We start from the raw sequence: 23,617 nt of genomic DNA on the forward strand, positions 1-23,617 counted from the left end.
TGTGTGTTGCTGCTGAATCTTATTTTTTTATGTTGGTAAGTAAGCATTTAAGTGTACCTACATTTGTATGTGTGATTGTACCTGAGTCTGCTGTGGGATGTTCAGAAAGTTGTCCCCCCGTGTTCCGATGCCGACAAACCTGTTGGAAGCTGTGGAGCCTGACGCTGGGTATGCTGCTGGGGCACACATACATCTGTCACTATTCATAGCTTTGCATAATTGAACGTTTTCAACAAAAAATGAAAATTGTCACTTTTTTGCACTAGCAAAAAACACCAAATTGTTATTATTTAGTCTGTTTGGTGGCAAAAACTAAATTGCACACTTTACCTTTAACAGCAATGGTAAATAATTGCCTGCAAAAAGTATTTGCCTGCAAGTGTTTTTGTATAGGTAAACGAATTGTATTGTTAATTAAACTGATGGGGTTTGTGGAAAGGATCTATAAACTTACGTTTAAAAAATTACGTTTGGACCGAAAAATTCGAAATTCAAGTTCAGGGCAGTTGTGCGCAGGGGACTCCGTGAGATCAGAGGAGAATTTGTGTGATTGTGTTTTTACAAGTAAGTGAATATGTGCGTGTGAGCCGTGTGTAAAAGCACTGAGAGGTAGAAGACAATCAAATGAAGTGAGATATGACAGGTCGAGACTGAAACACCATTCCATAGATATGAATGAATTAGGAAAAACAGGAAGGAAAATGAACATTCATGTGTGAGAGGGGAAAAAGAAGGGATGGTCTTGTTCATCGGGCTCCTCCTTTTGTTCGCCCGCCCTGCTGCCGTCACCCGACACACACACACATCCCAAGCAAAGACCCGCAACCCAGCACCGGCCGCTCTCACACACTGCCAGACACATCACAGATACCTTCATCTGCACGTGCACACATTTCCTTTCTGTATTTAGCTTAATGTGTCTATGGAAATGCGTTATCGTTGAATGTCGGGTGCCATTTCTTGTTTGCTGCTTTTTGTTTTGTTTTTTTGTGGAGTCCATGCCAGCTGCCCTGAATTTGATCTCTTGAAAGAAGAAAAAGAAGACAGAGAAATAAAAAGAAAAGAGATAAGCAGGGAGGCTGATCTACGATAGCGATTAGCCGACGTTTTGTTCGTTTTAGCCAATGATGGCATCGCCATCCCTATTCGATTGCAAAAACCGTGACTGATTGCAATCGAATAAACAAAAGAAAACCAAATGAAATAGGAGGATGAGTGAGAGATAGAATGAAAAAAATTAACAAAGAAACAAAAGATCAGGTGGAGAAGATCAGGGCATCTAAGGCCAGAAACATAATTTACGCAAACAGGGATGCCAAAGCTTGGCGTACGCAACCGAGTGTGCATATTAAATACGTCTTCTTGCATTACTAGCTATCTACATACACTGCCCCTTGTGGCAATGGTGAAAAACGCAACACATCAGCTTGTGCATCTGTTTGCTTGCGTAAAGATGTTTTGGGCCTGATGGCAAAAAATCGTGGCGTTTTGGCTAAAAGCTAAAGCTGGGGTTTGTGTCGATTGGTTAATTTCAGTGGCGTGTGGGGCGGTTTCGAGAGCTCTGGTGGGTCTGGTGCTTTGATGGGACACTTACACGGCGAGGCCGGAGAGCCGATCCCGCTCTCAGGGTGTGTGTGGCCAGGTTTGAGCTCGGGCAAGGGAAGGGGCATCGGCACCGGCCGTGCTACTGGAGGAGGTGGCAGTAAGAAGGAGCCGGGCAGTTTGTTCTGACCGCTCCCGTTAGGCTGCAGATACACACACACACATAACACACACACAGATATGATGAGAGGGTGAAAGAGGCACACAGATACAGAAATGTGAAGGCGTGCAAATACACAACCACAAAGAGTGATATTAAAATGTTACAAGCACACACGCACACACATAAAAATAAATGCCCACACTGGGGTGTTAAGGTGTCATGAAATGGCCCGTTTTTGCAGGGGGCCTTCACGATTTCGAAAATGAATGCTTACTGTGGGTTCACACCAGACGCGTTTGAGGGGTCAAATTCGCATCTACTGCACGTAGTTGGATGCTTGAACATTTTGAGTGTACTCGCTTCATTCGCGTGTGAAAGCCGCGCGTGAAATTCTAGTCATCGAGACTCAAATTTGCATCATGGGAGGGGCTTATACGACTCCGCTTGTTTCCTGTAATCACGTCACTACTAAAGCAAGCTCCTGATTGGTTAACGCGGTGCGTTTTTCCGCCAAAGTTCAAATTTTTCAAGTCAAGCGCGAACGGGGCGGAATCGCGTCTACAGCGCCACGCTAAATGCCTCTTTCGCGCCGCGAGACCTGCAGATGCGAGATTGAAATCACATGTATTATTTAAGAATATAACTACAGTATACATAATCTAATCTCACAAGACAAATACTACAGCTACTTTATCAATTTAAAATTAACCAAATTTTTTTTTTATTTCATTATGAATTCACTTAAAAGACAAAAGTTACCATTTTATGAATAACATGTAGATACAGACATGCTGGCGTTCCTAAAGTCAAAGATATTTAATATTATGAAGATGCGTCATGCTATTAATATGAATGGGGGAGATCGCAATGGTCAGTATGACAGCTGTTGTCCCGCCTTCCAATAAAAAGAGCCAATCGTCAATGGTTACAAAAATGACATCCTCGGGGGGAGAGACTTTGCACATGCGCAGTATCTGACAAGTCTTGCTTTTGCAAATATGGCGGCACAGTGACGCAACTTCTTTAAAAAGACTTTGCTATAGCACAGTGGTAAAGGGATACTCCAGCCAAATATCACTATTACCCTATGATTTACTCACCCTCAAGCAATCTGAGATACACAAATCTATCATCTTTCAGATGAGCACATTTTTGAGTTTAGTTAAAATTTCCTCGCTCTTCCAAGCTTTATAATGGGAGAAAACAGGGAGCAGGGAACAATTTAAAAAGTGCATTCATCCTTCACAGAAGTAATCCACATGGCTCCAATGGGTTAATAAAGGTCTTCTGTTGGTAATCGATGATATTTTGTAACAAAAATATGAATATTTCAAACTTTATAAACTATAATAACTAGCTTCTTGTAACGGCACCATATTTGACTCACGCAATTCACGAGAGAGTTGTAGCGTGGTAAGCATTTGTTGTCATGGGTGCGTTGCACAGTGAATCGCATAAGTCAGAGATGATGATGTAACCGAAGCTATTATTATAGTTAATAAAGTTTAAAATATGGATATTTTTCTAACAATATTGCATAGATTACCTGCAAAATACCTTTATTATTAACCCCCTCCAATGGAGCCACGGGATTACTTCTGTGATGGATGAATGCACTTTTTTGGGCTTCAAAGTCTTCTTGGGTCCAAAGAAATGTACCCCACCCAAAAAAACTAAAAAAATAAATAAATAAAATTAACCCCCCAAAAAAACCCGAGTCTGACCCACGAGAGACTTTGGGTCTTCACGAGTCTGTTCGGCAAAAACACATTCAATTTAAATTACCCATGTCCGAAGCACACATTAAACTTTTAGACCCGAACACGCTCGAGTCTCACGTCGGTTTTCGGACTACAGGATCTCACAAAGTTCCTTGGTATAGTCACAGAATATGTTGCTCATTTATCCGTGTCAACGTCACGGATCTCCGCATTTTTCCGTGTCCGTACCACGTACTTTCTTTTCCGTGTCAGTTTTACGTATTGGTTGTTTTTTTTAGATTTTCAAACCATTGTCGCGTGGGTTTGGGGTTAGATTTGGGGGTTGGGTTAGGATGTTACTTTAACTATAGGTTTTAGGGATGCTAAACAATTAATCGTGATTAATCGTTAGCAGAATAAAAGTTTTTGTTTACATCACATATGTGTGTAAACTGTGTATAATGAATATGTATATATATATAAATATGAACACATTCATGTATAATTTTAATTAAAAAAAAATGTATATATTAAGTATTTATATTTAAATCTAATATAAATTATACATAAATATACAAATGTATATACACATGTAAAAATTTCTAAAACATATACATGCATGTGTGTACATTTATTTATACAAATTTATTATACACAGTTCACACACATATATGATGTAAACAAAAACTTTTATTCTGCTAACGATTAATCACGATTAATTGTTTAGCATCCTTAATAGGTTTATACAAATTTTTTTCCGGATTTTTAAACAATTGTCGCCTGACATTAGGGTTAGAGTTGGGTTTGGGTTAGGATGTCATTTTATGAACCAGAAAGTCTTTCTTACCTCAAACCCACGTGACAATGGTAAGAAAATAGGAAAATTGATTGAGTAACGAATACGTGAAACTGACATGGAAAAGAAAGTCCTTGGTACGGACATGAAAAAATGCGGAGATCCGTGACAATGACACGGATAAATGAGCAAAATATTCTGTGACTATAACACGGAAATTCGTGAGATCAGGTTGTTTTCGGATCTAAGTGGACCTGTGAAGTTTTCTCCTAGGGATGCACCGATACCGATACTGGTATCGGGTATCGGCCTCGGTAATACATTTTCTAAAGTACTCATACTCGTTAAAAGTCCCCCGATACCTGGAATCGATACCACGGTCTGAGAAATGTCTATGTTTGAGCGGCATGTAAGGGGTTAATGCCTCTTGTGTTGTCCAAAGAGGCAGAGTTTACAACAAACTGAAAAACTAGTCCTTTGTTTTTTTGTTAAATTATATGACTAAAGCTGTTACCTGTAAATTTAAATCATGTTTTTTTATTAAGTACTCGGTATCGGTATCGGCAAGTACTGAAATGCAAGTACTCGTACTCGTATTCCAAAAAAATGGTATCGGTGCATCACTATTTTCTCCCATTATAAGCTTGGAAAATCAAGGACATTTACTAAAATAACTCCAAATGTGTTTGTCTGAAAGATGATGCGCATGTGTATCTTGGATTGCTTGAGGGTGAGTACATCATGGGGTAATTTGATATTTGGCTTGAGTATCGCTTTAAAAAGCTTTTGCTATAGCACAGTGGTAAAGAACTGTGTTAACAGTGCCAACGTTGTGGGTTCGACCCTAGGGAACACACACAAAGATAAAATGTATAGCACATTGCACTGTAAGTCACTTTGAAAAATGCGTAAATGCACATGCTCAAATCTAGTTTAGGGCCGCATCTGCATCAAATCCGAGTGACGTTCAAACCCTATCACTGTTTTCCATCAAGCATATTTGTTAACGTCTCAGAAAACGTGTTCGAGTGTTTCATGACCCTTGGGAAAGAACAAGGAAATGAAATCGAACTCAAAACAAGAAAACAGAGACGGTTGTGTGTTAGATCATGGAGAGTTTGAGAGAAAGAAGAAACAGAGAGGATGTTTAGCAGAGACGTGCGTGTCTGTGTCCCATCCATTGGCGCTGTGGCTGTGTTACCTGTGTACCCGGCTGGCCCGAGCCGTCGGCGCAGACGAACTGGACAAACTCTTTGAGTGGGTCCTGATGGTGATGGTAGCGGATGGTGGGGTGGGTGAAATATGGACTGGACTGCTGGATGATGGAGGGAGCAGGAAAATGAAGGGCAGAGGCTGAGGCCCGAGGACTTCCTAAAAAGATAAAGAGAGACAGAGAGCAATTGAGAGAAGAAGGCATGAAATACACAATGTATTGTTTCCTTAAAAGAGTTACTAGCCCTAAACTTTTATGATAAATTATTTTTATTTCAAAGCTTGACAACCCCAGTCCCCATCCACTTACATTGTATAAGAAGCAAAGAGAGTAAATGTCAACATTTTGATTTTCGAGTGAACCATTGCTTTAAATAGCATTTCAGTTCATGCATCTCATCCCGTCCTTGCTTTACCATCTATCTCTGACTCCCTCATTTTCTCCTCTCTTCTTTTTTTGGTCCTTAATCTCATTATGTACTGGGCAGGAGCCAGGCGCGATGGGGTGCCAACAAACACACACACAATGCACTCATAAGCGCACACACTGCTATCTTCTCAAGTTATTCATCACTCACAAAAGCAAACCACACCATCTCTTTCCAAACATCGGCCAACATCCATCCATAACTCATCCAACGCATTAGAAATGGCAGCGACTCTCTCGTGCGCACACATACTTCCCTCTTCCTGGGCTAACGCAAACCTTGCTTTTTCCACTGCCCAACGTAAACATTATAACCAGAAGCGTCTGCCGGAGAAAAACGTGCACGTATAATCCATTTAAAGCCGTCTCGCTGACCTTTACTTGATTAGGGCTCGCCGACCGCAGCCGGACCCGAGCGGATAGCAATTCTGAGCTTTTCCCAGGGCCATCGGATGGGATTAAACATCTGGGACGCTGGGGAAGGTCGAAAAAAGGGAACATAGGATCGCTCTCTTCTGGGTATGAGAATGGAGATGTTTTGAGTGGCCCGTGAGACTTAATGTCTATGAATATCATGTTTTTTATGTGCCAAAAAAGAACCAGATAAAAGCACCTATTCCACGCATCCTGTGCCAATCTGAATGACAGCATGTCTGAAACAGGCAACGTGCTCGCTGGCTAATTTTAAAAACGGCGCGACCCGAAACATGCAGTTTTTGTACGGTTCTCTCCGTCACGCATCTGTTCCACATTGGGAAGCTTTCTAAACATTCCCTCATGGCTTCTCCCGTTTCTGAGCCCCTGCTTCTCTCTCTCTCTCTGTCCTCAACCGCAAATAATCTCTAGTGATTCACAAGGGAGACTTAATTTGCAGCGAATCAAAAACTTCAGCTCACTGGCAGTCGGATAAACGTCCCGAAAACCGTTTCGCAGTTGTTTACGTTAAACCAGTGCCACTGATCACAGAAAGCTGTAGGACAGGTGTCCTGGGAATGGAGGAGAACGGCACTTTAAAAACTACTTAGTTGTGATTCTCAAATCTGATTGGATGAGACATTTCAAGTTGTTAACATGTTTATTTTATTTTAAATGACACCACATTTATTATTTAATTTATAAACAGTTTTATTTACCAGTCGAAATTGATGTTTAGATTTTTTTTATCATAAACGTAACCACAATATCGGACTTGGGCTGTCACAATGATTAAATAATCGTCTTATCGCAATTGTGATATGATTTCGTATCACCGCGATGATTGCACATCTCTCTAAAAAACACAAGGGGGAGCTGCAGCGCCTTTATAAACAAAGCAGTATCAGATTACTTTAAAAAATGTGTTATGTGTAGAAATGTTACTGCCAGATAAACTTTGCAAAAGATTTAATTTGAATAATCACAACAATCTGTCAAAATTATTTCAAAAACAAAAAATATATGAGAATTAAATGTCAAAGCAATAAAATAGGCAATTAATCATCACAATTTATTAAACAATTAAACGTCAGCCAAATTTCATAATCGTGACAGCCCTAGATCGGACCACAAGTATAGAAAGATAAATATAGCCATAAACAGGGACAAAAACATTTTAATGATGCTTTTTTTAGATGATAACCAGAAATGCATTTAGTGTAAACAACATTATGTGTGCAGAACAGCGTTCAACATTCAAAATGTTTGACTGAAAACACGTAAAGATGAAAGTATGGATGAAATGATAAGAAGAGACAAAAGAAAGAAATGTGGATGGATGTGTCCCTCGTGAACTATGGCAGCTGGTGCCTCTCCACTGTCTCTAGTGTCTCTCTGCCCATCCAATCGAATGCCTACATCAAAAGCCAATCAGATGCCACTGAAGGCAATTTTGGACTAATCTGAACCAATCATAAGCCAACGCTACAATGACATCACATCTCTCCTTGCCCCCTTTGTGCTGTCTCTCTCTCCCTGCTGGGGTGCGATTGTCTCACCTGGTCTCACGCCTGCTAGCATGGGCAGCGGGTGGTGTGTGAAGGCCATTCGGGGGGACCTCGTCTGCGCGGACAGGGCGCTGAAATCGAATTTTCCCGCTGGCTTCTTTAGAGACCCAGGAGAGGACAACCCTGCCAGAAACCAAACGTCAACAACAGCAACAGCAGGGCACAGCACACACTGATCTACACTAACTCCAGATACCTGCTCCTTACATGACTCTCAATGAGTTGATGTCTAAACTTTAAAGTCCCAATGAAATCAAAACTGACAATTCGTATTTTTTATGTATATATTGCAGTTTTTTATATATATTTATCTGTGTAAGTGATTATTTTTTAAGTCATAAACTCATAAAATGTACTTCTGCCCTCTTGTGGCAATCATTCTCTTGGGCGGGAGCATCCGTTAACTCCGCCCCCTCCAACTGTCAGTCTGCTCCCAGTTCTATTTCTGAATGAAACGCCTACTTTTCTAGATCAAATTAAAGCACAGTGGAAAACACAAGCCACGCCCACTATTTTCCTCGCATGATATTCTGTTTTACTCGGAAATACGTCACAACACGGAAGTAAACTCGATCGCGATTTCCGGTTCAAGGGGACTTTTAAAGGGAAGGAACTGATTTAGGGCCTATTAACTGATCATGTTAACATGCTAACTAGCTGTCTGGACCTCTTGTAAATGTTTCTAGGCATAAAAACATCTGATCACTACCCTAGCAATGCTAACAAACAAAATAGTCAAATAACACTTTTCGACTGCGTGGTACGACTAGGCTCAGCATGACGTGGCTCGCTTAAGGGGGCGTGTACACCAAAGCGTTAAAACGGGAATGCCACGGGAATGCTGAAAATGCCAGGCATAAGCCAGCTGTGGGCATGGGCCAGCGTTTTTTCAGCTAAGCACTTTTGTTGCTATGACACTTCTGTTATGTTTATCAGTTGTTGAACGACGCACCGGTTGGGTCTTGTAATATTTGTCCCAACCTACCTCTACTGTGATTGGACGGCTGAGTGAAAAGTGAAATTGACGAGCTGAGCGTTTCACCCAAAGTTGAATTTTTTTTAACTTTGGGTGCTCAGCACAGAGCGCAAAAAAAATGCTAAGTAAAACTCAAAATAGTAAATCTAATACTGCGCAAGTTTCTTGATTATAAAAGCTGTTCTTTCTCTTATTGACTTTGTGATGCTTACGTCTCGGTTTGTATTTTCGAATAACTGCACGATTCTTTGTTGTGAAGAGTTTAAACAAAGCTGCCCACCAAATGCTGCGCAAATTTATCTACCAACTTAAATGGTACATCGAAATCTCTGTATATACATCATATTGCCCAACCCTTGTCTTCTAAATTAGCAACACTTTAACTGGTTCAATCCATCGCTGGAAAGATGAAAAAGAGAGAGATGAAAATAACATGAAAAGGTGGTAAATTGCAGGAGAAAGTGATAACAGAGCAGGGATGGCTCATAACTGGCAGATAACCAAAAACACACACAGTCCTTGGCACTCAATGCTCAGTCTTACTCATACACACACACACACACACACACACACACTTAAACTTCACTTCAGTATGATGCTATTTTTTCAACTCTACATTACAAAGCATTAAATCCCATTTCAGATCACATGTGTGTGTCTGTGTGTGCCAGAGAGAACACACATGTGTGTGTGGGAGTGTGCAGATAAGTGTGAAACTGTTAAGTCTATACATGTATATTAGAAATTTGTACGACCACACATGCGCGCAACAAAATCAGTGTGTCGCTGCAGTTAAATATAAATTATTTAATCAAATGTGCATATATGACGTATCTTTCTGAAACGTAAAATGGTCACAACGCAGATATTTACACAAAAAGTTTTTAAGAGACAGCAGAAAGAGCCTGTTTATTAAGACGTTTACACTTTAACGATAACCATAACGTTAACTATAATAATATAATTATATTAGCGCCCACACCACCGGACGATAACAATAACTTTATGCTAATTCGCTCATGAACTGCAGTACTCAAGCAAATCATTTACCTTCAATGGCAGAAAGTGAACCCAACGATATCGCTCCTAACCAGAACATTAACTATAATGGTAACTATATTAGCACCCACAACACTGGGTGATAACGATAACTTTATGCTAATTCGCTGCAATTATCGCACAATTCATTTACCTTCAATGGCAGAAAGTAATCTCAACGAGATCGCTCCTAACATAACATTAACTATAACAATAACTAAACTGGCGGCCACATAACCGGGCAATAACGATAACTTTATGCTAATTCGCTGCAATTATCGCGCAATTCATTTACCTTCAATGGCAGAAAGTAATCTCAATGAGATCGCTCCTAACATAACATTAACTATAACGATAACTAAACTAGCGGCCACATAACCGGGCAATAACGATAACTTTATGCTAATTCGCTGCAATTATCGCGCAATTCATTTACCTTCAAATGGTAGTAAGTGATTCCCAGGATATCGCTCCTATCTAGAACATTAACTATAACGATAACTATATTATCGTTCACACCACCAGACGATAACAATAACTTTATGCTAATTCCCTGGTGTGGCGCAGTACTTGCGCAAATCATTTACCTTCAATGTCAGAAAGTGATCCCAATGATATCGCTCCTAACCAGAACATAAACTATAACGATTACTATATTAGCCCCACGCCACCGGATGATAACGATAACTTTTTGCTAATTCACTGCAATTATGGCGCAATTCAATTACCTTCAATGGCAGAAAGTAATCACAACGATATCGCTCCTAACCAGAACATAAACTATAATGATAACTATATTATCACTTACACCACCGGACAATAACAATAAGTTTATGCTAATTCCCTTGTGTGGCGCAGTACTTGCGCAAATCATTAACCTTCAGTGGCAGAAAGTAATCCCAACAATATCGCTGACTAGAACATTAACTATAACGATAACTATATTAGTGCCCACGGCACCGGATGATAATGATAACTTTATGATAATTCGCTCGTGAGGTGCAGTACTTGCGCAAATTATTAACCTTCAAGTGGCAGAAAGGGATCCCAACGATATAGCTCCTAACCAGAACATTAACTATAATGATAACTAAACTAGCGCCCACATAACCGGATGATAACAATAACTTTATGCTTATGTGCTGCAATTATCGCGCAATTCATTTACCTTCAATGGCAGAAAGTGATCCCAACGATATCGCTCCAAACTAGAACATTAACTATAACCAGGGTGCGATTTGCTGGGGGGGATGCGTGGGATTTCCCCCTTTCTGGTCAATGTATCCCTGCCTCTGCTTAATAATTTTTATCCCCGGTGGGGATAAATTTATCCCCCCCTCAAAGTGATCAGTGCTACTACACTAGTGGCGAGACGGATCACAAAACTTATCACGGATCCGTGGTTTGAATAAAGTCAATTTTGTTTTAAAATGCGCTGCTTTGGCTGGCTCTGATACAGCTGCCGCGCAGCCTCTCTGTATTCACCACTCTGAAGACTTGCTCAATGTCCCGCCCACGGCGCTACCTGATTGGTTACAGACCCGGTTACACCTCACGAGTAAAAGCCTATCAACACATGCGAGATGGTTATGGAGCTGTGTGTCGAAACGATGGAAGGCAGCATATTCATCCGCATATTAATAAAGCGAGAATAAACATCACAATCTGATAATCTGTTTATGATGACAAGCAGAGTAAGTGTCCAGTCACACCACTGAGAATGGCAGAAGTGACACATGATAAATGCAGATGAGGCGTTTAGCGAGGCGCGGGCGCGTCCAGTTTGCGCAAATGAGGCTAATTGACATAATGCATCTGTCTTTTCTATCATTTCACTGTAGCTCAGCATTGCGGTGTAAAGTTAATGTTATTACTTTAAAAGCAGCAGTAAAGCTGTTTCTACTGTTATGGCTTAACTTTGCAATCAATACATTGTTCATATATGTTTAAGTTGACACTACGTTGTGCCATACAGTTTTGCCATTCAAGATTTAATTCTTGCGTGTTTTTTCGTTGTGCATGATCACAGTTCATATGTGTGGGGAAAGATAAACTATTAGTGTAAAAATATTGCGTTAGGCTGCTTCATGAGTTAAGAATTTTTTTACAATTCCTGCAAATGCAGTGATGAAGTTAATGTTCTCATGATTTATTTTTATGAATTAAAATGTTTTGAAATGTGCTGTGAACAGACGCATTATGTCAAGAATGATAAAAAATCGTCAATAAGCTCATAATTTGCGCTAAAATAGTCTAAATGTTTAGTTTAAAACCATTTTAAAAAGCTGGTTATTTTGATGTTTCTGCGCAAGTTCAGCAGACAGTGAGGTTCGGGTTTGTTCCGATCAGAGCTCGTGAGCGGAGAGCGCATTTCTGAATATTAGAAATATTTTAATTAGAAATATATATAAAAAAAATATATTATAATGGATTTTTGTTAGGTCGGACAATGATTACCAAATTTCTCTCTCATATTGCTCTTCATAACCACTGAAAACAGTCAAAAAAGTAAAAACTAGTGGTGGGTTCAAAATAACTCATGACGAAATATGGTGAGTACCCACCGTCGCCGAAATCGACGCCTCTGAAAACATCCCCCCCTCTGTTTTTTTCACAAATCGCACACTATAACGATAACTAAACTAGCGCCCACATAATCGGGCGAAAACAATAACTTTATGATAATTTGCAGCAATTATCAAGTAATTCATTTACCTTCAATAGCTGAATGTGATCCCAACGATATCTTTCCTAACAATAACGTTAACTATAATAATAACTATATTAGCGCCCACACCACCGGATGATAACAATAACTTTATGCTAATTTGCTTGTAAGGCGCAGTACTCGCGTAAATCATTCACGTTCAATAGCAGAAAGTGATCCAAATGATATGGCTCCTTGTATCGTTTTCGTTATAGTTGTGGTGTGAAGTCATAGTTATCATCCATAATGTGAATAGCCCTGAATTCCAACAGTGTTACAACGTTTTTTGTGATAACCATTTCTGCGGTGTCACACCGGGTATCTCACAGGTCCAAAACTTTGAAGAAAATAGCCATGTATAAAATATTAAACGTGTCATACCATTAGGTGTTTTCACATGCTATTACAGTGCAGATGAAATGGTTGCTGGAATCTAATTGTGTCACACCTGATTGGGACGCAGTATAAGAGGTCTGACACAGAGTGGAAAATGGTGATGCCAAACTGAATGACATATTCAGTAATGTTATAATAACCCCACGGAAAACATAAAATGCAAAAAGTGCCTCTGTTAAAAAGCCTCTCTTACAAACCTTCAAAGGTCTGGAATGAGTAGAAATGTTTTCTGATTATGACATTCACACACAAACACAGAGCAGATGTCTCACGCTACTGTAGATGCACAGAAGCACCATCTGGGATTAGAACACAGATTGTGTGTGCGCGCGTGTTTGTGTGTGTGTGGTAAATACACTGACAGGAGGTGCACCTGTATGTTGTGCGTTTTCGCAGTGTTTGTTTCTACAAGGTTGTGTTTTCATCGCCTGCGGTCCTTCATCCAGGGCCGTAGCTAAGTATTCTGGGCCTCTTGTAAGTAACATTCAGAAAGAGACATAGGATCGATTGTGCGCGTTGGTTGCATAGCGACCAGATTCACAATGCCACTTAAGTCATTTTCTAATCCAAAAACTACTAAATTTAATTTTTCTTCAGTATTTTCTTATACAGTAAGTGACCCTATACACAGTCATAAGAGTAAATGTTTTGAAATTTAGATTTATACATTTATACAGCCAAATGAAGTCCTTAGCAACACATATTACTAATGATAAATACATTTTTGATATATTTACAATAGGAAATATACAAAATATCTTCGTGGACCAGATCTTGACGAATACAATGCGTTGGCTTTTGCTAGAAATATACACATGCAACTTAAGACTTTTTGTGGTCCATTTATTTATATTTTGAATGAATTTCAAACTTTATTTTAGCTAAATGATGTAAACTGACAGGCCCAATTGGCTGGCGTCAAGCAACGTTATGATTCGTCATTTTTCAATATAAGATGTTTAGCATGTTGAATTTGACAAATGTGCAGAAGAGATCTTGTTTTTTTCCAGTTACAAAGCCAGTTTGAAGAAAAGGAAATCATGAACATATAATTTTCCGTTCCCGTAACAGTTTGAGGAAAATTTTGGAAGAAAGGTGTAAGGTTCTGTCCTGACCTGTGTGATACCTTGTCTGTTACGGCAAAATTGATTGTGAGTTTTTATTTAAAGCAAAATTTGGCTCCGTTTAAGGGCGTCATTTAACTTTCTTTCACAAGATTTCAATTTCTTTCATGTCAACATGACTTATTCACTTACTCGCGCTGAGCAGACGATCAAACTACTTTTTCTGGAGAGGGTCCATGAATTGAAAAACTTAAGTTAGTTGCATCAAACAAAACACGATTTGGGAACTGATCACTTTTTTGCGACACGAAACACAATGAATGAATTATACTTCTTTCAATAGTGATTGCACCTATGGACTCCATCAGTTTGGGACATTTCCTGATATACTCTAACACAGGGGTTTTCAAACTGGGGTCCGGGACACCCGGGGGGGCCATCAGGAGGTGCACAGAAATTTTTATTTTTCTCTTATTTCTTGTTACATACATTTCAAAATCATTTATATTTGCTTTGTATCTTTCTACTAGTTTGTTTTTCTTATTACTGTCTTTTTCATCTCACTTCTTTGGGTTTAAGGCAGTATTCCTTGTAAAGATGCTATGAAACAAGATTTATTGCTGCAGTACAATTACATTTGAATTGAAAATGTATCTCTTCATGTTTATACATTCAGCATTACTGTAAGTCTAGCCAATTTTATATGCATTATAAAAATATATCAATTGCTATATATTTTTTAGGTAAGGGGTCCCTCACAAAAGGTTCATCAAATTTGGGGGTCCTTGGTATCATAACGTTTAAAAACCCCAGCAGGAAACTAACCTGAACACTAAAGGGCTGTTCACATTCTAACAATAACTATAAAGTTAACCCATTCGCCGCCAGCCTTTTTTTTTAAAAGTTGCCCGCAAGCATTTTTTTTTTCACAAAAGATTCACAAAATGCATTCCAGAAAAACTTTCCAAAGAACAGACCCCTCTGCTTTCAAACAAACAATGAACAAACAAACAAAACAGGGAAAAAAATGCTTTATCCTATCAATATTTTTTGTCTGCTTATAAACTCTTTATTATGGGTATTATACTTTAAAAAAAACTTTTTTGGCAAAAAGCTGAAATAATTGCATTTTTGTGAAGGAATTTTGTTAGAAATCAGATTCCGAATGATTATCAAAACATACACAGAGTTTAAAAATGTAAAAAAATTGCTTAGTTTTTTATAAATTGGGTAAGTGCACCATTTAGTGGATAATCGCGGTATTACAGATTAACATAAAACTTCATCAGGAACACTTTTTTATGCAAATGTTTTCTATTACTTTACGAGATTACTCGTCAATTGCGGGAAGAAGTTAAGTATAATGATAACTATATTAGCGAACAATAGCAATAACTTTATGCTAATTCACTTGTGAGGCGCAGTACTCGCGCAAATGATTTATATCTTTAATAGCATTAACTTAAATTGCATATTTCCTTTACTAAAAACGCTTGTAAATGTCATAAATATGCTGTTCTTGTTACATTTACACAGCAGGTATAACCAGCAAATGTCCTCATCAACACGCGACATTTACGTAACTATAAACAGTGAATCTAGTAGCTTGTGTAATCTAATATCTTATCTTTTAGCGTAGTCAATGTAGTAGAAAAAAACATTAAGAAGTAAATTTCACAGCACTAAATACATGAGAAAATTGTAAGATTTGATTGGCTGTCATTAGAAAAAAAGTCTCAGAAAGTGATCCCAACAATATCGTTCATTGTATCTTTATCGGTATAGTTGTGGTGTGAACTCCCCTATTCTCTTTAATATAAAATTATATATTATTTATAGTTATCGTTATAATGTGAACGGCCCTTAAGTCTTCCTGACATTCTGTTAATTTGCATGAGTTTTATACACAGACAAATGTATATGAATGTCTATAGCCACTATTTGTGTATGTGTGTTAGCATGTAGTGTGTGTTCTAACCATGGTATGAGAACTGCACGCCATCATTCTCATGTTTTATCTTCCTCTCCTGAACACTCGTCAAATGGTGCTGAACTGCAACTGAAGAAGGGTATTATTAACACGAGAGAGAGGGGGGGTGCCCTTTTTGTCACTGACATGGTACTGGTGGTCTCGTTCTGGGCCTAAAAAAACAGGCTTGGGTACCAGCACCATTTCAGTGGGTAAGCAGAGTGTTTGATGCTCACCTGCATCTACGTCATTCGGCCAGCCGCTGGACTGGGAGCTGGTGCCGGCTGGAGAACGACTGGAGTAAAAGACGTCATCGACCGGACTCTCCATTTCACTGTCATCTATAGACTTACGCTTGTTAGAACTGCATAGAGAGAGAAAGGGAAAGAGACACATCTTAGAGATATACTCCTGCAGACTGGTACTGAGAAAAAGAGGAACAGACAGGTGTGACATACCTGCGAGGAAGACTGGCATACAGCTCCACCTCAGACCTACACATCGGAGAAGAGAAAGAAGAGAGAAAGACAAATAAAGAACAATACAGGACGGCAAATAAAGTAAGATGCGTTTATTGGTGCACAGTATGTCCGTCTTTACCTTGTGGATGGAGGAGAGGTGAGTGAACGTCTGCCGAGCGCTACCTGGTTGATGTTGTAGTAACCAGGACTTTCCAGATCGGCGAGAGAGAAATTGGGACCTGACGCTGTTGCTACTGGTGCTGCATAGAGGAGAGAGAAATCTTAAAGGAACATGCAGACTTTTTGGGCCTTTAGCTTATTCACCGTATCCCCCAGAGTTAGATAAGTCCATGCATTCCCTTTTCATCTCCGTGCATCCCGTAACTCTGTCTGACGCACCCACTGCTAGCCTAGCTTAGCACAAAGACTTGAAGTAAATGGCTCCAGCTAGCATACTGCTAGCGTGTACAAAGTAGCTCCACCCAAGTAACAGTGCTTCACCTTCTGAGGTGTCTCATATGACCTTGTTATTTGTACACGCTGTGACTATACAAATCACAACACATAAATAGGAAAATGTTGGCATTATTTTGTCACTTATTGGGAGCAGTATGCTAGCTGGAGCCATTTACTTCCAGTCTTTGTGCTAAGCTAAGCTAGCGGGGGCTGCGTCAGACAGAGTTACGGCACGCACGGAGATGAAAAGGTATGTATGGACTTATCTAACTCTGGGGGATACTGTGAATAAGCTAAAATCCCAAAAAGTCTGTGCGTTTCTTTAAAATTGGCACTTTGAAATTTGAATTTAGAAATCAAATTGAAGTTGTTATAAATGCATCTATGTGAAACAGATGGTTTCATTCATTTAGGTCTGGCTGTGTGAGTGATTTAAACTATACTAGCCTGAGCAATAATTAGCTTTCAAAAAGTCACACATCACACAGATACAGTAATAATAACCAGAGCTGGTGAATTATTTGATTCAGCTGAGAAACACGTTGTCTGACTGATTCAAACCGATGACTCCCTAGGTCAGATTTGTTTAATGGTTCAGTTGTTTTATTAAAAAAATATCCACGCTGTTATTTTTCAGTGCAGTCTGTGAGGTTAAACCAGTAGGTCATCTATTGAAGGAAAGACTGGTGTGTGTCTGTGTTACTCACTCTGAGACACTCGTACAAGCTCGGCTACGTTCCAAACCCCAGAAGTCACGAAGCAGTCCTGAAAACTCAGATGTCCTGCAGAGAAGTAAACATATTCCTCACTCAACAAGAACCTGGGGTGCCTAAAGCGTTTTTAAAGCAACATACATGAAACATCTATAAAAATACAATGCATAGTAGGGCACGGGTAACATTAAATTTAATGGGATAGTTCGCTCAAAAATGAAAATTATGCCATGATTTACTTAGCCTCAAGCCATCCTCGATATATATGATTATTTTTCAGACGAAACCAATCGGTAGTTATATTAAAAAATGTCCTGACTGTTCCGAATGTTATAATGTTAGCAAATGGTGCTTCTGATTTGATTATTTTAGTTTGTAAAGTTTTTCTTTACAAAATCACATGAATTGCCCTTCATTAACCCCCTGAAGCCGTGTGGATAACTTCTGTGAAGGATGGAGGGACTGTCTTGGGCACAAACTCTTATGAAACGGCTAAAAATTTCACAAGGGGGCGTATTTGTTCATCAGACATTGCACAATAAACGTGACACCCACATGTAGCCTTATGAGTCTTGAATGAGAAGTAGAAGTTGAACAAATGTCCGGTAGTGAACTAATTGTTTATAGTATTTATTTCGCAATTCGGTCAGAAACGTCAAGATTGTGAGGCGAACAAATAGTTTTCGATTAAAAGGCTTGGATATTCCATTTCCTTGGACTTTTGGGGATTTATGAACAATTTGTTTTGGACAATTTCACCGAAGTGGAAAAAGGGAAGATTTTAACTCTTTCAACGCCATTGACGAGATATCTCGTCAATTAAGAGAAAACGCTTCCCCGCCAAAGACGAGATTTTCCGTCTTTCCGCAATACCGCTATTACCGCTATTATTCTGCAACTTTTTAAACCCGGAAGTATTGCCCTATGGCAAGCGGCTGCATGTCGGTGTCTGTTTTAAAGATCGCTCTGAATGGGATCTCTATGAAAAGTCCGTCACAAAAATTTAATTATCTCTTTTTGCAGAAACCTACCCATATTCAAAAGCTGATTACAAAAGAACCACTGAAGGTAGAATGAAACGTTTTTTTTATTGAAAGCAGAGGGTCTGTTCTTTCATTTGGTATATTGTATGTTTATATATTTAAAGAAGAACATTTTCTGGAAGGCATTAAACTTTGGTGAAAATCATGAAAAACGCTGGCGCTGGCTGGCAACTTTTAAAAAAAAATGCTGGCGGTGAAAGAGTTAAAGGTAAGCAAATAACCTAAATCGGCGCTGCCTGGGTTCAGGTAACTAAAACTAGATTACAGTTTTATTTAATGCTTCAAAGTAACAAGACTCTAAAAATGGCTGGGTTATTTGGGTATAATGGGTAAATATTGGACAGAATACACTACGGAGTTAAAACTGACCCAATGCTGGGTTGTTTAAACCCAAATGATGGGTTATTACACCCCATGATTGCAAAAAACCCAGCATGTGTTCTGTCCAATATTTACCCATTATGGGTCAAAAATAACCCAGCCATTGAATGACGTTTATGCAGCCTCACGTCCGAGGGAGGGAGTGTGCCGTGCACGGCACAGTGATCCTTATCAGGTTAAAATCAGAAGCACCATTTGCTACCATTATGAAGCTTGGAACAGCCAGAACATTTTCTAATACAACTTAGATTGTGTTCGTCTGGAAAAATATAAAGCATATACAACATCAAGGATGGCTTGAGGGTGAGTAAATCACAGGGTAATTTTCATTTTTTGGGTGGACTGTCCCTTTAAACCAACTATTGAACCACGAACATCAGGGACGTGCACAGACATTTTGAAGGGCAGGGGCTCAAGTGAAATAAAGGGCACTTCTCATAATTATGTATATTTTTTCTTTTTTTTAAACAAAAAGTATATATATTAACGCAATTCTGACTTCCTTTTTTTTTTTAAATATTTAAAAAGTTAATGAATTTTATCTTCCTCAAACTCACGCAATTGTTTAATTTTCAAAAGATGTCTACAAAATAATCAGTTGGTCACACAGACACCATGGTCTCCATAATAGTCTAGGTTGCAGCAAAGGAAGCCATTACACAATGTGCATGTTTTGAAAACATTAAATTACACATTAATTACAAATTTGTTAAAATGCTAAAAACAAAGTTGTGACTGCTGAGTTAGCGCTACATGCCAATAAATGCTGTATAATATGCTAGCGTTTAGCTGATTAGTTGTTAGTTGTAACTCAAAATGTATTTTTGTCTGATAAGGGCTCAAAATATAAGGTCTGTTTACTAATGTGAGCTTCTGGCATGAGCCTCGGAGCAGAGCTCAACATTATTATTCATGACCCTTTCAAATAGGGCAAAAATAGACCATTTCATTCAAATGACAAATTCTAGGGTTGTAAATAGACATGTAAAAACGTTTCTGGATAATTTTTGCACTTAATAAAGCAACATACCTTCTATGTAATTGTCAAAGAACAATTTAACATATTATGACAACACATCCTATGGCACCTTTAATCTTAGGTTTCATATTTATTAGTGTTACACATGTCAGAAACATCAAATATAGATTAGGCCTATTTTATTTGTATTTTATATTTTACTTTTTTGTGATGTCAGTGAAAATTCAGACTGGGCAAGTAAAATACTGAACCATCAGATTTCTTCCCAATCTACTCCAGCACTTCAGTATAACACATTATACTTATTTAACAGCCATTACAAAAAACGCAAAAAAAGCTTACTTCTGTAGTTAGCAATTGTATTATTGTTTGTGCTTTATTATTTTATGAGCAGTCTGTTTAAACTACATACACTACACTGTTACAAGTTTGCAACTCTTCAGGTTAATATGGGATTGGCGTGGAAAACAATGTCCCTGAATCGTTATGTGTAACAACGTGTCCCATATTTTGTGCATAAAACTGTTAATATAAGAATGCTTTCATCCTCAAACACTTACCGGTAGCCTGCCTGCATAATCATGCACATGATCGCGTCTCGTTCGGGCTGAGCTTTGGCGCTTGAAGCGCGAATGATGCAGCACGAGTGTAGACAAACCAATCATAAAGCGAAGTAATAAGAGAGGCAGGACTAAGGAAAGGTAAGGCCAATCATATTAGCGATTTTAATTTTGGAGGCGGGACTCAACTGTTAACCGTTTGTGTGCCACAAATAGCGCTATTTTTCTTTATATAAGAGTTTTAATCTCATTTAAAAGATTTCTGAATAAATTCATGTTAAATTAAATAAGCAACAAGTAAAAACAAGTAAGCAACAAGTAAGAAACAGACATCAGTTGTTATATGAATAAAGATCATATATATATATTTTTTTAAAAGCACCCCAGAAAAAAAGAGCACTTTCTCTCCAGGAATAAAAAGGGCAGGTGCTCAAGCCCCCTTTGATGTCTATGTGTGCACGTGCCTGACGAACATCATTTACTCACCATCATATTGTTCCACATGTGTGCTATATTTAAGCTTAGTAAGGTTTCAACAAAGATACATTAATGTTTCTCTTTTGCAAAACTCTTGTGCATCACGTGACACGAATAGTTTGGAAATTTGGCTGCAAGTCAGACTAGAAAGATCTTGGAAAGATTACCTGTGAAGTACGACACAAAGTTTACTTGATACTATTATGGTGCTTTTCTTTTTTTAGCTTAATAAATAGAAAAAAAGCATATATGTGTGCCTAACATCTAATTTTGAGTTGCAAAGAAAGAAAAAGCACAAAAAATGTTTTTATATTTAGGATGAACTCGTCTTTACCAAGACAACATCCCGTCAAAAGTTTTTCACTAATACTGTAGCGCTTTACCAATGTGTGGTACGACTACACTGTAAAAAAAAATCCGTAGAAATTGCAGCTGGGTTGCAGGTAATTTACCGTAGATTTAAATTTATGTTATTTACTGGCAACATTTTGTTCAAAGTTAAATGAACATTAAACATTTACAAGTCTTTGTCTTTACAGAGTAAAACTAAAACAACAGGATCAAGCAAAACATTCTGGGAAACAAAATCTGAAGCAAAAAACAGAAAAAGGTTGATGATGATTTCTGGTTCCCAGAATGCTTTGCATGAGGCTGTTATTGTATAGTTTTATTCTGTAAAGATAAAGACTTGTTAATATTTAATATTTATTTAACTTTGAACAAACTCTTGCCAGTAAATAACATAAATTTAAATCTGCGGTAAATTACCGGCAACCCAGCTGCAATAACATTGTAATTTCTACGGATTTTTTTTTACAGTGTAGACTCGCACTATATTGCTCGACTCGCTTTACTTTGACTAAGTTTGCACTGCAATTTTGTTGTGTGGGATTATAAACTTTTCATTATAGTTGCGCTACGTCTATTTTGTTTACGTACGTAACATAACCGTAAACGTGACACAAACAAACAAACAAACAAAACAAGAGCAATGTAGCATATCAATGGAGTGATTCTCAGTATGTGGATGTTTTCTCTGCAAAGCGTACAACAAAGCGCAGACGACAACATGGTTGCTCGACGCTGCACAAGGCAAATCTTTTATTTAGCAATGACGCTGATTGGACGATTCTCTCTGACCAATCAGTGATGTGCAGTGTTTACACGTCACGTTTTAGTATCAATACGACTCATTTGGATGTGGTAGTAAAACTAGTACCAGGTAAACCCCACCCCCCAAAAAGTGAGCTGTGCCGAGCCGTACTATGCTTGTGAAAAAACGCCATCATAGTTATGTGAATACTTTGTGAGTCTTTGTTACACAATCTGTGACTTTTCTTACCGTTTGGCGGAGGTTTGATGTCTGTGTCGCCTTGCTGACTGGAATTGTCCGACTGCCCGGATTCTGCAGAGAAAGAGAGATGGATTTAAACATCAACAAACATTTGATATTTGAATATCACTTCACCAAATTCATACATTTTTAGAAACATCAACATTGCTCATTGGACATTTTTAAAAAGAGAAAAAATGAGCAGTTAATCTCAGTGTTTGGATATACACGGGTGAAAGAGTGTGCGTGTTATCAGCATAGTTTATAAAGATGAGGCTGGTGGGCTGCGTGTGGAGGTGTTTATCGGTTGGCTGTAGGTGATAAGGGAACACACTGGCTCATGCCAGCCCGATTTGACAGAGTGTGTAGAGATTAGGACGAATACACTCGCACAAACAAAAGAACAGCAACCTAAACAGTGAAAAGAAGCAGGAGAGAGTCTTTTTCTTTCTCTTTAGCACGTCGTCTCCATCTCGCTCGCTTTTTCTGGAATCCTGGCAGCCATTTTAGTGTTTGGCAGCCATCTTAGCATTGGCGGCGCGCATGCATTCCTCTTAGCTGACGACATACGTGGACACATATACGCGCAGGATAAACACAGACCCAAACCCACCAACGTGGCTCGAGAAGGTGCAGGTTATATTTTACAAAGCACCCAGACGTACAGCATCCAGCCCTGTGTGAGCTGAATGATGTTGAACGCATGGCGAAACGCACAAAGTCGTAGTTAAGAGTGTAAAGGTGAGATGCCAAGCTTGCGTTTCTGCTATGGTGTCCGCATTTGTACGAATAGAGCACAAATCTATTAAGACCACATTTTAAATACATTTAAATTTTGTTACTCATACATAGAATGTTCACTCTTATTGCATTAATAAAGACACGATGAATGTTAATAGTGACTTAAGTAAAAAAATATTGGATATAACAAATATTGAGCATTCCGATAACTATGAATAGGGGGACAATGCATTGCTCAATATGGCCGCTCTGGCGACGGAAGTCCCGCCTTCAAGTTGAAAGAACCAATCATCAAGCAATTATCATCAATCAATCAAGCAAGCGCTTGCCATGCGCAATACCTGAAATTACCTCCAACAAAGGTGTTTTAAGCGCAATTTGAGCTTAAGAAAAATGATGGTACAGTTTATGTCTGGTATAAGGAATATTTCACTTTCATAAAAAATCCCAAAAGTTTACTTATCCCGTGTCATCCAAGATGTTTATGTATTTTTTTATTAA

General features: G+C 38.7%; 1 protein-coding gene across 11 annotated transcripts in view; it reads right to left on the reverse strand.

The window, feature by feature from the left end:
• Nucleotides 1–23,617, reverse strand: part of nfixa (nuclear factor I/Xa) — a 115,314-nt gene that overhangs the window by 9,287 nt on the left and 82,410 nt on the right. For 3 of the 11 annotated variants that reach the window (XM_065295282.2, XM_065295286.2, XM_065295287.2), the window contains 10 exons: nt 22,385–22,447; nt 17,597–17,671; nt 16,573–16,693; nt 16,431–16,466; nt 16,209–16,336; nt 15,982–16,062; nt 7,814–7,945; nt 5,403–5,572; nt 1,595–1,745; nt 82–176 (listed from right to left, as the gene is read on the reverse strand). In XM_065295282.2, the coding sequence (XP_065151354.1) occupies nt 82–176; nt 1,595–1,745; nt 5,403–5,572; nt 7,814–7,945; nt 15,982–16,062; nt 16,209–16,336; nt 16,431–16,466; nt 16,573–16,693; nt 17,597–17,671; nt 22,385–22,447 (1,052 nt within the window). The remainder of the gene's footprint in view (nt 1–81; nt 177–1,594; nt 1,746–5,402; nt 5,573–7,813; nt 7,946–15,981; nt 16,063–16,208; nt 16,337–16,430; nt 16,467–16,572; nt 16,694–17,596; nt 17,672–22,384; nt 22,448–23,617) is intronic. The other 8 variants (XM_065295284.2, XM_065295285.2, XM_065295283.2 and 5 more) reach the window with 8 other exon arrangements.

The sequence above is a fragment of the Paramisgurnus dabryanus genome, chromosome 4 (genome assembly GCF_030506205.2).
Source record: "Paramisgurnus dabryanus chromosome 4, PD_genome_1.1, whole genome shotgun sequence".
NCBI classification, from domain to species: Eukaryota; Metazoa; Chordata; class Actinopteri; order Cypriniformes; family Cobitidae; genus Paramisgurnus; species Paramisgurnus dabryanus.